General features: G+C 42.3%; 2 protein-coding genes across 9 annotated transcripts in view; one reads left to right on the top strand and one right to left on the bottom strand.

Annotated features, from left to right (window-relative positions):
• Nucleotides 1-15,710, top strand: part of LOC310767144 (testis expressed protein 56-like) — a gene marked incomplete at its 3' end in the record, with an annotated part of 30,816 nt that overhangs the window by 10,407 nt on the left and 4,699 nt on the right. The window contains exons 3-4 of one of the 2 annotated variants that reach the window (XM_083624085.1): nt 683-736; nt 2,033-2,057. In XM_083624085.1, coding sequence (XP_083480211.1) covers nt 683-736; nt 2,033-2,042 — 64 coding nt within the window. Of the gene's footprint in view, nt 1-682; nt 737-2,032; nt 2,058-15,710 lie in introns of those variants that run through there. The other variant, XM_083624084.1, reaches the window with a different exon arrangement.
• Nucleotides 1-15,710, bottom strand: part of LOC310767099 (enoyl-CoA delta isomerase 2-like) — a 35,386-nt gene that overhangs the window by 933 nt on the left and 18,743 nt on the right. For all 7 annotated transcript variants that reach the window (XM_083623977.1, XM_083623976.1, XM_083623975.1 and 4 more), the window contains exons 3-9: nt 14,526-14,624; nt 13,395-13,577; nt 11,787-11,856; nt 9,675-9,777; nt 7,313-7,433; nt 5,181-5,270; nt 2,852-2,995 (exon numbers count right to left, since the gene is read on the bottom strand). In XM_083623977.1, the coding sequence (XP_083480103.1) occupies nt 2,852-2,995; nt 5,181-5,270; nt 7,313-7,433; nt 9,675-9,777; nt 11,787-11,856; nt 13,395-13,577; nt 14,526-14,624 (810 nt within the window). The remainder of the gene's footprint in view (nt 1-2,851; nt 2,996-5,180; nt 5,271-7,312; nt 7,434-9,674; nt 9,778-11,786; nt 11,857-13,394; nt 13,578-14,525; nt 14,625-15,710) is intronic.

Genomic DNA, 15,710 nt, shown 5'->3' on the forward strand with positions numbered 1-15,710 from the left:
AGCAGCTTTCCCTTAAAGAAGCTAGTGTATACAGTGGTACCTCGGGTTACATACGCTTCAGGTTACAGACTCCGCTAACCCAGAAATATTACCTCGGGTTAAGAACTTTGCTTCAGGATGAGAACAGAAATCGTGCTCTGGCGGCGCGGCGGCAGCAGGAGACCCCATTAGCTAAAGTGGTGCTTTAGGTTAAGAACAGTTTCAGGTTAAGAACAGACCTCCGAAACGAATTAAGTTCTTAACCCGAGGTACCACTGTAAAAAGGGTTGATTGCTTCCCTCCCAGTGCCTCTAAGTTAAGGTCACCCAGCAAACCTGTGTTAGGATCACATCTTTGCTGAGGTTCTAACCTAAGGCTGCAGGCATAATGTAGCAAAAAGGTTGCATGTGAGAATGGAAATGGTTTATTGAATATTTACACATAAACTGTAAACAGATAAGAACATTAGCAGGATTATTGTAATAACCTGCTGTTCAATAAGAGTATATATTTAAATTAGATGAATAAATGAGCAAACTAAGTTAATCTGGATATGCAGAAGGTATTAAAAATAAATTTAAGGAACCGCAGAAATGATTGTAAAATTAGTGAAATGTATAAACCTGAAAAGTATAATTAAAAAAAAGCAGATTATAGTGCAGCACGAAAAAACGGCACAGGAAATTCTCTTCTGTTTAAACAGGACCAAGACTACTGCCACGAGTGTCTTTGTTAGCATATACAAGATGAAAAGCAGGTAAGGTTGATAATGCTGGTCTCGCCATGCTTTTCTGCTTGTAATAATTTCCAGAGCAGTACTGGAAATTTTGCACAGTACAGAAAGCTCACCAGAGTTAAACTGCCAAACGGCATTTAGTGTCAATGGTATACTTAGTAAGAAACCAATACCCTGAATCTACAAACAGATGGAAGAAGAACTTCATAGATGGTACTATTAGTTGGAGTCAAACAGATTTGTCAGTGTCTGATGGTTTCTGGATTGGTTGGAGACAGAGAAATATGCAAACCAGGATAATGTCCAAAATCAGCACTTACATCAATACTTGTTAAAACTGACTCTGCTATAAATGGGCCATTTTGAAGTTGCTGTTACTGTATATATTTTTCTTCTAGAACTCCCAAAGCAGAGAGAAAATAATATGGCTTAAAGGATTTTTTTAAAAAAAGGAAAGTGGGAAATAAGACACGTTCAGGCTATTTTTTCCTGATCCGATTCTTTTATTCTGAGCACGTAATCCCCAGATGAACTAAGCACATGCATTTCACATTGAAGTGCAATATTGTGTAATTCGTACTTTCACATTTTGAGAGGATTTTAACCATATGAATTAGAAAACTAAATCAATAAGGCTATAAAAATTGCCCTCTGTGACAAGAGAAAGATGTTAATGACCACTAAAGTTTCTTAAGTCATGTAGCCAATCAATAGATCATAGAAAAGCAGGTGAAACTGACAGATGAAAGCCAGAGTTTAATAATTACTGTTGTATCTCCGCTGCCTGACAGAAGGCCCACAAAAAAAAACTCACAAAGGATTTGAAAAGGTCAAAGATAGACATGTGTTTGAAAGAACAGCCCCCATCCACCCCCAAAAAATTATCAATGAAAGGCCAAAAGAGAAAGAAAACAACAAACACAAAGCCAAACAGTCAAAACAGCCATGTGAATATAATTTTTTTATATCACTGTAAAACATTAGCAGGCTTTTAGAGATGTTTCAGGATTTTATGGGCAGGTTTTCTCAGAATATACGTTTTTTGTCAAATTTTAAATATGATTATTAATTATTATATTTTAATATTTAGGTCAAAGTTCAAGTGTTAGCTGAAATCCTTTTTTCCTTCTTACTCCCTTAATATGAGTAGATTTATGTTGTTTTTCCCCTGAATAAATATTTCTTTGGAGCAACATAAATCTTTTGCCACATGCATAGCCTTGAGGAGGTCAAGGTCACATTACACTGCAAGTTATTTATAACTTAGTTATTAAAGGATTTATAGCCCACCTTTCATTATTATTTCCTACATTTCAGGACAGAGTAATGTTGGATCTATGAAAGTACTATGTGGTAGGTTGGAAAACAACCTGAATTAAGTATCAAAGCTGTACATCGGCTGGCCTCAAAAAAACTCTTTTGTGCATTTCCAACAGCTGTTTTGCAGATACATGTAAATAAAAAGGCAGAGCAGGGGCAACAGCAGAAAAGCCATTATTTGCTCAGTCTCAATTTCCCTGTTTAAAACAGAAACAATACTAACCTCCAAGCATGATTTGCTCACTACCATGAGCTTAAGAATAGTTTATCTACAAGCAGGACCTGCAACAAAATGTTACAGTGTGGAACGGTTTCCTGTTCAGTCCTCCAACCAGCCATGCTTATTTCAGGATATTCCATTCAAATTCCTCCTTCCCGGATGCCCATCCTTGCTGCAAATAGCCACTCAGCATTCTGAAACTGCTGATGTTTTGGGGTTCCTCCCTTAGGGCTTTTCCCTAAAGCTTTTGTTTCTAATTCCTGCAAATGTTGGGGTTCACCCAAGCACACACCCCATTACCATCCTCTTGTGCACAGATAGCGACATGTTAGCTACACAAGAACTGGCACCTGGAGAACGGAAATCGCTAGTGGAATTATGCAGGCAATACGGCCAGGCGCCAGAAGCAAGCTACGTTGGCATCCATGCAGCCAAAACCATCACGCTAAGAGATGCACAATGGAACTACTTTGGAGCCAAAGGTTCTGGGAATCGTAGCCCTCCTGTGGTTGTGGCATGTGTTAGAAGGAAGATGAGCAAACCCGTAGGTTTACAGCCTGGAAAATAAGCGTTTTAATTTTTTAAAAAAAACTAACATTTTTGGGAAGGCTTGCGTAAGCTTTCAGCCGTGCCCACACTTCCTTCTGGAAAACCTGGTCAGGGAAAACCTCTGTGACAAGCCCTTGCGAACAGGCTTCCGCTGCGGTCAGTTTCTTGTTGAAAAGCAGCATCTCAGTGGCCTGAAAGAAAGGAAAACAAGAAAACGATTACTTGGGCAAAATGCTAGTGGCAAACAGAAGCAATAAATAAAACTGTCAGTCCCAGCTTGTTCTTTCGCTGCTGTCTGTTAACCTTTGTGCTTTGTTAAACACACGGAGGGGGGACAATAGCGCACTGGTAGAGTACATGCAGGGGGACGCGGGTGGCGCTGTGGGTTAAACCACAGAGCCTAGGACTTGCTGATCAGAAGGTCAGCAGTTCGAATCCCTGCAATAGGGTGAGCTCCTGTCGCTCTGTCCCTGCTCCTGCCAACCTAACAGTTCAAAAGCACGTCAAAGTGCAAGTTGATAAATAGGGATCGCTCTGGTGGGAAGGTAAACGGCATTTCTGTGCGCTGCTCTGGTTCGCCAGAAGCGGTTTAGTCATGCTGGCCACATGACCCGGAAGCTGTATGCCAGCTCCCTCAGTCAATAAAGCGAGATGAGCGCCGCAATCCCAGAGTCGGCCACGACTGGACCTAATGGTCAGGGGTCCCTTTACCTTTACCTTTAGAGTACATGCATTGGATCCCTAGCTCAGTCCCTGCCACCTCCAGTAATACAGTCAAACCTCGACTGTTGAATGTAAACCATTCCAGAAGCCCATTCGGCTTCCAAAATGTTTGACAACCGAGGCGTGGCTTCCGATTGGTTGCCGGAGCTTCCTGCACTCAAGCAGAAGCCGTGTCGGATGTTTGGCTTGCGAAAAACATCCGAAAACAGGAGCGTTTACTTCCAGGTTTTTGGCATTCAGGAGCTGAAACGTTCCTAAACGGAGGCGTTCGGGTGATGGGAATAACACATCCTGAAAGGGAAAAAGCTCACCTGAGACTCTCCAGTCAGCTGCTGCCAGTCAATTCTGGGCTAGCATGATCAATGGTCTGTCTGGCACTACTATTATTTTTCATAGAATCATGGAAGGGACCCCAAAGCTCATCTAATCCAACCCTCTGCAGTGCAGGAATCTTATCTAAAGCATCCATGACAGATGGCCATCCAATCTCTGCTTAAAAACCTCCAAGGATAGAGAGTCCCCAACCTGCTGAGGGAGACCGTCGAAAAGCTCCTTTTCAGCTGCTCCAGGAGCAGCTGTGAGTGAAGGAATTGGCTGGGGAGCAACTTGCAAAAAGCATTATTAAAACTAGAGTTAAACAAATCATGGAAAGGCCACAGGGGGGTATGCAATGCCCCTGTCACCTCTATTCCTTTTTTAAAAAAATTATTAACAATTTCAACATAACAAATTATCAAAACAAATCATCATTATTTTCCCTTTTTTCCCCTCCCACCTCCCCAACAAACCCTCCCTCCCTCCCCCGCAAGACTTCCCTCAGCTCCTCTCTCTGATTTCTCAACTCATATTGTTCTCTGCATATTGTAAAATTGTATACATCCTTATATTATCTATCCAATATATTAACCCTCAATAAATGTGTGTATGTTTATTCAAAACCTGCCCAGGAGTCCAGTTCATTTTGTTGTCTTTTTAAATAATTTGTAAAAAGTTCCCATTCTTCTTTAAAGTCACAGTTGTCCTTATCTCGCAATTTGCATGTCAGTTTCGCCAGTTCTGCATACAGTGGTACCTCGGGTTACATACGCTTCAGGTTACAGACTCAGCTAACCCAGAAATAGTACCTCAGGTTAAGAACTTTGCCTCAGGATGAGAATGGAAATCGTGCTCTGGTGGCGCAGCAGCAGCGGGAGGCCCCATTCGCTAAAGTGGTGCTTCAGGTTAAGAACAGTTTCAGGTTAAGAACGGACCTCCGGAACGAATTAAGTACTTAACCCGAGGTACCACTGTGGTTCATCAATTTCTCTTGCCACTGTTCTTTTGTTGGGGTTTCCTCATTCTTCCATCCTTGTGCTATCAAGACTCTTGCCGCTGTTGTGGCATACATACATAAGTTCTGTATTTTCCTTGGCAGGTCTTGTCCTCCGGTCACCTCTATTCCTAACCTTCGTGTGTTCAGTGGGAAGGGGTGCAGGAGGCTCACAAGTGTGCTCTGCCCCAGAGATGAGGCTGGTGGCGACAGCGTGTGTGGCTTTCCAGCCCCCGCGCAAGTTGTTTAACTCCTTGAATAGGGCTCAGTGGCTACCTGAGCGAAGCGCAGAAGGCACTTCTCTCAAAACAACCCTCAAAAAGACAAAAATGTATCTCTCTTACCTTGGATGCGCCCATAATTTTTGGAAACGTGTATGAGGAACATCCTTCCGGACTCTGGCCCAGCTTGCTAAAGGGGGTGTGAAATGTCGCCTGTGAAGGAAAAAGACTCTTGCTTTAGAATGCTGTCACTTTCAAATAGCATACAATATCTAGCTGTCCTTTTAAATCCTGAATTAGAATAACAGAATTGCAGAGTTGGAAGAGGTCCTGAGGGTCATCTAGTCCAACCCCCAGCAATGCAGGAATTTCAAGTAAAGCATCCATGACAGATGGCCATGCGTCCTCTGCTTAAACATCTCCAAGGAAGGAGAGTCCACAACCTCCTATGGGAGTCCATTCCACTGTCAAACAGTTCTTACTGTAGAAAGTTCTTGTTGATGTTTAGTCGGAATCTCCTTTCTTGTAACTTGAAGCCATTGGTTCAGGTCCTAGCCTCCAGAGCAGGAGAAAGCAAGCTTGCTCCCTCTTCCATGTGACAGCCCTTGAGATATTTGATGATGGCTATCATATGAGAGGAGTCTCAGCCTCCTATTTTCCAGGCTAAACATACTCAACTCCCTCATCAAGCTCTGGCTTCCAGACCCTTGGTCATCTTGGTTGCCCTCCTCTGCACACATTCCAGCTTGTCAACATCCCTTTTAAATTGCATGAGGGTTGCTATACGCGGTTAGATAATAATATGTGCAGCCCTAGCTACAAAAGTCAACTTTTCCATGGTTTGCATGCTATGCAGAAGGAACAATGGAGCCTGCCTTCTGAGACACAATTGATCGGCGACCCAATTACAGCTGTCATCCAGAATGAGACCACAAGTGGCTTTGGACATGTGCTTGACACGCTGAAGTTCACAGTTCTTTGTATAAATGACAGGGGACAGACACAGTCAGTGACAATACATGTTTTGGACCTGAATCATTCACGGTAATGATGTTTATAAATTCTTACTTGTACAGAAAGCATTGTATGCTCTCAAACATAACGGAACAGAGAAAAGAATGAGAGAGGGAGATATAATAATAATAATAGTAATAATAATAATAATAATAATAATAATAATAATAATAATAATACACCTCAACCATCTGGCTGGGTTTCCCCAGCCGCTCTGGGCAGCTCCCACCAGAATATTAAAAACACAATAAAACACCAAAGATAAAAAATTTCCCTAAACAGGGCTGCCTTCAGATGTCTTCTAAAAGTCAGATAGTTGTTTATTTCCTTGACATCTGAAGGGAGGGTGTTCCACAGAGCGGGCGCCACTACCGAGAAGGCCCTCTGCCTGATTCCCTGTAACCTTGCAGGGAGGGAACCGCCAGAAGGCCCTTGGAGCTGGACCTCAGTGTCTGGGCAGAATGATGGGGAGACGCTCCTTCAGGTATACTTGGGCCGAGTCCGTTTAGGGCTTTCAAGGTCAGCACCAACACTTTGAATTGTGCTCGGAAACATACTGGGAGCCAATGTAGGTCTTTCAGGACCGGTGTTATATGGTCTCAGCGGCCACTCCCAGTCACCAGTCCAGCTGCCGCATTCTGGATTAGTCGTAGTTTCCAGGTCACCTTCAAAGGTAGCCCCACATAGAATGAATTTGCAGTAGACCAAGCAGGAGATAACTAGACAGAGAGTATATCAGTGCAGAAGCACTATAATTCTGCATTTCTAATAGGACCAACGTAGGAAAACATTGCACACCACATTTTCTACCCGCAGCTCATGTCCCATCTAAAACTGAGATGCCAGGAGAAAATAAGGGCAAAGAGAACCAGGGAAGCTTTGCTCTCTCTGCCAAATTCCAGCTTAGCTACTGACGTTCAGATGAACTCACGGAGGGCAGCAAGTTCTGGAAGCCTCTTTCAGGCAGTATTTCTAAATGGTCACAGCTCATACCAACAGGCAGGAAAGCTGAGCCAACACATTTTTTTACTGATGTAAAGGTGAAAGAATCTTTGTATTTCCCTTTTTTATACTGAGTCATACATTTTATGATGCTGTCAGCTGTCTCAAGTCTCCATTTGGAAGGAAACTCAGTGCACAAACTGAATAAATAATTTTTCACTCTAAATAACTTCAATTTCTATGAGAGCCCAATACTGGATTGGGAGTGGGGGGGTCAGACATTCATGCAGAAAACTTACCCTGTCAGTAGCATACACCACGTCAAACAGCCCAAGGAGAGTTACAGCAATACCCACAGCTGGCCCATTCACCACAGCAATTAATGGCTTAGGAAAATCAATGAAATGGTCGACAAAGTCTCTGGAAAGAGAAAGGAACAGAATAGAATGACTATATAGTGGAATGGGGGGCTCGGGTGGTGCTGTCGGTTAAACCACAGAGCCTAGGACCTGCCGATCAGAAGGTCAGCAGTTCGAATCCCCGTGACGGGGTGAGTTCCCATTGCTCAGTCCCTGCTCCTGCCAACCTAGCAGTTTGAAAGCACGTCAAAGTGCAAGTAGATAAATAGGTACCGCTCCGGTGGGAGGGTAAATGGCGTTTCCGTGCACTGCTCTGATTCGCCAGAAGCGGCTTAGTCATGCTGGCCACATGACCAGCTGTACGCCGGCTCCCTCGGCCAATAAAGCGAGATGAGCGCCACAACCCCAGAGTCGGCCAGGACTGGACCTAATGGTCAGGGGTCCCTTTACCTTTATATAGTGGAACAGTCTTCCACACAGTGTCAGCAATTTCCCCACATCACAACACACATGCCAGCTATTGCCCAACGATACATCTCAGCCATTTTGTGTTTTACTTGCAGCCTAAAGGCAAAACTACTTCTCCTCCCAATTATTGATTTTCATCATGCTGCGATCCCTCACAGCGAATGACGATAATGATGCACCCACTTTCCAGACCCTCCCTAAAGGACCCCAGGAAAGGAGGTTTAATTTCTTCAGGGTTTTTTCCTTTGTTTGACATCATTATTTCCAAGTACAGCAGACACATTGGGCTGTAAAACTGTGAAAAGGTGGTGTGTTAATTGGCACATAAATGAAAGCAGATAATGTCAGTCTCTGGAACTTGAAAGATTCCACAGCATAATGAAGATGCTACTGGTGGTTTGTTTTTGGGTTTTTTTTAAGATAGAGAAGTGGGAAGTATTGTACCCTCTCGGTCAGTGCAAAGCTGGCATCTGTGAACTCAAAACTGACTGCACAAGAGCAATTAAATACTTTAATGGGAGGTTTGCATTCTCCTATACTGCAGCTTTAATGAATGCCAGAGGTTCACAATGCTTTCAGGGTGCTTCTACATATTGGGGTCAATCCCTGATAACAGGGCAAACAGGAAGTACTTCATATAAGAGATACTTCTTGATGTAGGGGGTTCTGCTTGGTTTTAGCTGGCAATCTGAGTCAAAACCTTCCAGAGTTATGCTGATCTTTTAAAGGTCTGTACAGGATGGGTGTGTTTCTCTCAAGTGACAGCAAACAGAGTTTTCATATCCGTTCCAGAGCCCCGTTCGCAACCTGAGCAGAACCCAACCTGCGCCTGCGGGTCACAATTTGCCGCTTCTGCGCATGCGTGTGACGTCATTTTGAGCATCTGCGCATGCGCCGAAACCCGGAAGTAACCCGTTCTATTACTTCTGGGTCGCCGCGGGACGTATCCTGAAAGAACGTAACCTGAACCGAACGTAACAAGAGGTATGACAGTACTAGCCCTGCAAACTAATTGAGGAAGCATCCTTCCATCCATTCACAGCAAGGAAATGGGCCCTCATCAACTAGTTGTAACAAAAGCCTTCAACATAATTTGCTCAGTCTCCCCTACAGAAAGAAGGCATAATTTAGGATCCAGCACTATACCCTGTCACCTGTGATGGTGCTAATCTCTGTGACCAGCTTCCCCAAAATGCAAGATTTGGGAGGCTCTATAGAAACAAAATTCAAGAACACCATCCATGATATTAGCTGAATTCTATAGGATCCTTTGTTTAATTTAGTTGTTCCACTTGAAATTGCCAACTAGTCTTAAAATTTATGTATTTTATTAAATCTATATATTATACATGCATTAATTTTCAAATTGGATATGGAAATAATCATAGGTAAGTAATACAGGGTCAGGATGTTTATAAATGTTTTTACACAGATGTATCAAGTCCTTCTCAACTGCATTGTTATTCATAATCTGTAAGACAAAAACCTTCCACTTGTTAACTTACAAAGGGATTAGATACAAACTCTCCCATAACTTGCGTTTTCTTGGGCTGCACAATTTCTATTCCACACAAAATACACACATCAGTTGAGCTCCTGTGAAAAAAGCCACTGCCTCTAATGCCGAGAATTTATCAAAAGGTGCAATCCTTTGCACGCTTACTTAGGGGCAACCCCACTGAACTCAAGAGGGATTTGCTTCTAAGTAAACAAGATCAGGCTACACATTTCAGTTTTCTCTTTTTTCAAAATGTGTTAAAATGCGGTATCCCTCTCCCACCACACATTCTGCATGTCTGGTATGCATTTCAACACAATGCAAAACAAGTCGTACTTGAGCATTTCTGCAGAATTCTTTGCCATCTCCTCTAATCCATTTGCTGGGAGGTTAGTAAAGTTGTTCAGGTCATTTCCACTACAGTAGTAATCTCCATTACCTGTAAATTAGCACATACATCAGGACTTCTGAGCTGGTGAAATAAACACAAATGGAAAATAGCCAGACGATGTTTACGAATGAACATTCTCTATTTAAGTATTTAGCTTGTTATGGGCACAATAAAACGTAGGATTTTTTTATGCCTCTCTGATTTCAAATGGAAGATAGTGAACGCATGTTTAACTACTCCAGGAAAGTCAATAGAACATTAAAATTCCATCTTCGGCTGAATTGAGCTCTCAGTTACTTCAAACTGGCTCAAAAGCTTAACAAGTATTTAACCAATTAAGAACCTTCCAGTTGCAGTGTTTCTACTTGATTATAGGGTCTGTGAAAATAATGGGGCTTCTGCCCCCTTGGAGGCTTCTGCTGGTAAATGGAGCGGAGCACATTTTCCCAAATTCCCCTCCCCTCCCTTCAGAAAAACTGCTCTGGGGAGCTGGGGAGGGGACACTGGGACCTGTAAGGGGAAGGGGAAATTGATGGTAATCACCTCACTCCCCTTCTGCTGGATCAGAGCTGGGTGTTTTTAGAATTCCCTCCTTGACAACGCTATCATCTGTAGAGCAAATGTGGTTTTATACAGGTACAGAAGAAAGAAAAATCAAATGATGATAGTGCAAGTGTGTGGGCTACTAGAGAGGAGAACCCGGCTGCTTTGCTTCTCCTTGGTGGTTTTGCTGCAGAGTCTCGCTGAGCCCCAAACTCTCTCCAGACTAACAACCTGCAACCAAGTTTAGCCCTATCGTTTCAAAGAATCATAGACTCGAAGGGTTGGAAGGGACCCTGAGGATCATCTAGTCCAAACCCCTGCAGTACAGGGCTATGCAGCTGTCCCAAACGGGGATTGAACCTGCAACCTTGCTGTTATCAGCACCACGCTCTAACCAACTGAGCTATCCAGGCTGCAGTTCAGGGTTTGTCTGGAGGAGCTAATCTTGAGCCTGGGTTCCAAGGACACATGAAGCGAAACCACGGCTTAGCCCAACAGCCACCGAGGAGAAAATTCACCAGGATTTCCTCTCTGGGAGCACACACACTTCAATCAAGCCATATGAAAACCATATCCCCCATCTCAGACATTAATACATCGAAAAGGTCACGAGAATATTGTTGAATGGTCACTTTAAAATGTGAAGGTTCATTATTGTTTCACAAGTTATGTATGTCTTTAAGGGCCAGGGCAAGTAACGAGACCCAGTCTTACAGCTGTGAAACATAGCAGGTGCTGCTAGGTTGTGTTAATTAAGCTGTGTCAGCAATTGGATGTAGTATATAAAGAGCAGCACCTAGCTCTCTCATTACCCTGGGGGATGGGTTATGCTTGTTGATATATTTAGTGTAAAAGGAGTTTTTGTTTTTGTTATTAAAACCTTGTTAAAGTTATTTTTGAGTTCCTTGTATTGTGTGGTCTCCCCAGCAAGCTTTCTGCAATGCAACTAAACTGCAAATAGCCAACAAAGACACGATTTGGGAGGATAGAAACTGGTGTGTGTGTGTGTTTTGCCACATACATTTGGATGAGTTGGGCAAGGGGACCTGAACCGCTTGCTTGTCCTTCCTGCTACTGGGGATTCACTGCTTTGTCTCATTCCTTCTGGGACACTTTGTCACCTTCAGATTTGCACCAGTTTCATGGTGTTCTCTGTCGGCACAGCGCACAAGGAAAAGGACCAGGCAGAGGGCCTTCTCGGTAGTGGCGCCCGCCCTGTGGAACGCCCTTCCATCAGATGTCAAGGAAATAAACAGCTATCTGACTTTTAGAAGGAATCTGAAGGCAGCCCTGTTTAGGGAAGTTTTTTTATGTTTGATGTTTTATCGTGTTTTTAATATTCTGTTGGGAGCTGCCCAGAGTGGCTGGGGAAACCCAGTCAGATGGGCGGGGTATAAATAAATTGTTTTATTATTATAATTATAATTATTATTATTATTATTATTATTATTATTTGCATACTGGGATTTTGAAAGAAAAACAAACTTGATGGAGAATACAGCGAAGGGTAGTACCTGTGAAAACCGTAATTACAGAGTCATCCTTTGCTGCTTCCTCAAGTGCTTCAACAAGTTCATCGTACATCTGCACAGAATGAGAAAGGAAGAACAAGTACCATTTGATGTTACGGGAAGTTTGAGAAATTTGGGGGTAGCTAGCTGGATCTAAGACCAGCCTTTCTCAAGATGATTTAGGCTCCAGCTCCCATCAGCTCCAGCAAGCATGCCCAACGGTCAGGGATGGAAATTGCAGTTAAAAACATTTGGGTGGAGCACCGGGTTTGGGAAGGTTGCCTAAGATTCTACTACATCAGCATAGTCTCGGCTTAATCCAGAGCCTGGACAATACAAGAACTCCCTTTTTTCTCTCATCTTGCAAAAAGAATTGCCCTGGGCATGCAGAGTATTTATAAGTAATAAGAATGGGAAGCCCCTAAGCAGGCAGCCCACTGGATTGTGCTCTTTTTTGTTTTAATCCTGCAAATATATACATGCTTAACATTTTGCTTATATGAAAGGAAGGACCAAGAGATGTGAGCTTGTGGATGAGCAGAGAAGCCATCCAAATGTTTTAAATGCATTTCCCTACCACCATCAGCCAGTGATTTGCATAGAGGTGAGCAAACACACAGTTTATTTTACCCTAAAGGTTAAGGTAAAGGGACTCCTGACCATTAGGTCCAGTCATGACCGACTCTGGGGTTGCGGCGCTCATCTCGCTTTATTGGCCAAGGGAGCCGGTGTACAGTTTCCGGGTCATGTGGCCAGCATGACTAAGCCGCTTCTGGCAAACCAGAGCAGCGCACGGAAACTCCGTTTACCTTCCCGCCGGAGCAGTACCTATTTATCTACTTGCACTTTGACGTGCTTTCGAACTGCTAGGTTGGCAGGAGCAGGGACCGAGCAATAGGAGCTCACCCCGTCGCGGGGATTCGAACCGCCGACCTTCTGATCGGCAAGTCCTAGGCTCTGTGGTTTAACCCACAGCACCACCCGCGTTCCATTTATTTTACCCTAGTATTGCAACTACATTGCAAAATTCAGAGGATGGCTGTGTTTCCGTTCTTGTATCATTTTAGAAATTAGGGAGGTTTGCCTCTAATGTGCCAAAAATAAATTTCTCCCCCATCCCTACCTCCCATATTCCAGCTACTGCCCTTCCCATGGACATTAATTTTGAGGCTTACTGAAGACCCTTTATTTTAGAGAAGCCTTCTCAAGAGGATTGCACATTATTAACGTATACAAACTGCAAAAGTCAATTTGTACGTTGTTTCATTATATTCTGAGGCTTTAAATTCTTATATACTGCCTTAACATGTTCTAAGTATAAAGTAATAATGATTTTTTATATATAATTATAAAGTAATTTATATATATATATATATATATATATATATATGAGAAAGATTACAGAGAGCACCCAGAAAGAAAAAAGTGAGAGCAAAACGTGGAGGGAAGAAAACATAAAATTGATAGTGCAGCAGGTAGTACAAGGGAAGGTAATCTGTCCTCTACTTTTCAGTTCTTAAAAGTTCTGCTGCATCTTTCTCTTTTTTTAAATTTCCATCTCACTTTCTTTGTTAGCCAATGATTTGTGACCTGTACGATGAACCAGCTTACCTTTTTACTGATAGCATTTTTCACCTTGGGGCGGTTTAACACAATCTTTGTGATGTTGTCTTTAGTAGAAACCTCTAGTGTTTCATAGGCAGCCTTGCTGCCAGGAGGAGTCGCTTCAACCTGAGAAGATTCTGCAGACACCAAACTGGATACAAGTTCAATGTATTTCTGTCTTGCGCTGTCCTGGAACGAGAAGCCCACTCCAAGTATAATAAAACAGGTGACGGATTACATATAGCTAGGGTCCAGATACAAAATCGTGAATACAGTGCAAATAGCACCAAGGTAAAGGATTCTAGCTTCAAAGTATTTTTTTTAATGAGATACTTAGTTTCATTTCACTTTTAATTTTTGTACCGCCTTTCTTTATTGCTAAACACAAGGCAGTCTACAAGCAACAAAATATACAATGAGGAACACGCACCTTATAATAATACAGAAAGTCATAATAAAACATAACTTTAAAATATAACAACTTATATCAAGTTAAACATTCAAAAATCTATTAGAACATAATAGCACACAATAAAATTAACTCTCAAAACATCAGCAAATAATAATTACCGGATTTTTCGCTCTATAGGACGCACCCGACCATAGGACGCACCTTGTTTTAGAGGGGGAGAACAAGAGGAAAAAAATCTCCCCCTCTCTGCCCAGCGCCCCTTCAGCGAAGCGGCAGGAGGCGCTGCGCAGAGAGGGGGAGAAATTTTTTTCTTGTTCTTCCCCTCTAAAACAAGGTGCCGTTCAAGGTGCGTTCAGTCGCCTTTAGGCGGCTACCTTGGAAGCCTGGAGACGCTTCACCAGCATGCTCTCCACAGGGAAGGTGCAGGCAAGAAGCAGCACCCCACAGGATTGAACCCTCCTGCTTTCAGATGAGAGGGAGGTAGGAAGGAGACACAGGATCTCATTCTTCTCCCACGAAAATCCCTAATGAAACATTAGCCCCACCCAAAACGGATTCTGCCCGGGATGTTCCCTGGAGTGGGGGAGGTGGGTGGACAGTGCACGACCCTATTTGATATATATTATGTGAACTGCCCTGGGAAGAACTTTTGTTTTTGAAAGATGGTTTACAAATGAAACAAAGGCCGAATAAAATAAATTTGCCCTTCGTAGCATACTACTCACCTGTGGCAAATTGCCAAGTGATTGCCATGCATCCCATTTGGCCTTTTTGACAAAGTCTAGCATTCCTGGTTTGGGAGCTTTGCAGGGGCCCTCAGTAGCCTATGTGAATAGGAAAGAAAGAAAATCTAAGCATTCAAGTAAGTTTACGCTGATTAGCCAAGTAAAAGAATAGAATCACCCACATGGATTCAATGGGTTGGCTCACTCATAATGCTAAATCTAGCCAGACTGAGCATAAGCAAAATGTTGGACTGATGTGCTCCCTTACTCCCATGCAGCCAGGCCAATGATTCTAGCAGTTTCATTTCATTTTTAATAAATCTCAACTTACTGTTGCATACCAACCAGGGGATCCTGGTTCAAAACAATTTTTGATATGTTTTACAGGCTAGCTTCATAACCGATGGTTTGAAGCTGGCTTGTTATGAAACTTTCCAGAGTTTGTTGCTCCCTGGTTTGAATCTAAGATTAAGCAAGGGAATATTTTAAAGTGAAACTGAGCTCTCCCAATGTCCTTTTCTTAGCCACGCAGGAGAAGCAGAAGGGAGAGGGCATGTGAACTTGATGCTTTATTTGGGCTTGGACAGGCCCACACAGTACCACACTATAGTTTAGTGCTACACGCAAATGTGGTCATTATACACTCTGCTAATCAATACTTGAATAGCAAGTATGTTTCAAAATTATTATGAAAAGCAGTCTTCATTTTAAGATGTCCAGGGTGGATAAAAATCAATTATTATTTTTATTTTAAAAATCAGATTTTTTATTTAAATGGATTTTTTTGCCTTACATTGGATTTTTAAAATAAAATGCTTTTGGAGGGAAAATGTTTCTAAAGATAGTTTTCTATTTAAGTTACATTATAGTCCAAAGGCTATTCATCAGGAAATAAGGATTTGTTTTAAGTTTCTCATGTGTGCTAAAACTCAGTCTAAGGTTTTTTTTAAAAAAAGTGTTTAACCACATTAGGTAACAAACATGCATACATGTGCTATAATGTTATTATTTTAGTTAAACAAATTGTTTAAATTGTTACTAATGATTATTTTTTCTTCCAATAAAGTACAGCAGAAAAGCTGTCCAAATATAACCAGCTAACTGATTAAACTTCACAATAATTTCATAATTATCTGTCTATGTATTTCTAATAGTATAACCAAATCAGTAATTACTGATATAACT

Source organism: Podarcis filfolensis, assembly GCF_964270895.1.
Source record: "Podarcis filfolensis genome assembly, chromosome: 7".
Lineage (NCBI taxonomy): Eukaryota > Metazoa > Chordata > Lepidosauria > Squamata > Lacertidae > Podarcis > Podarcis filfolensis.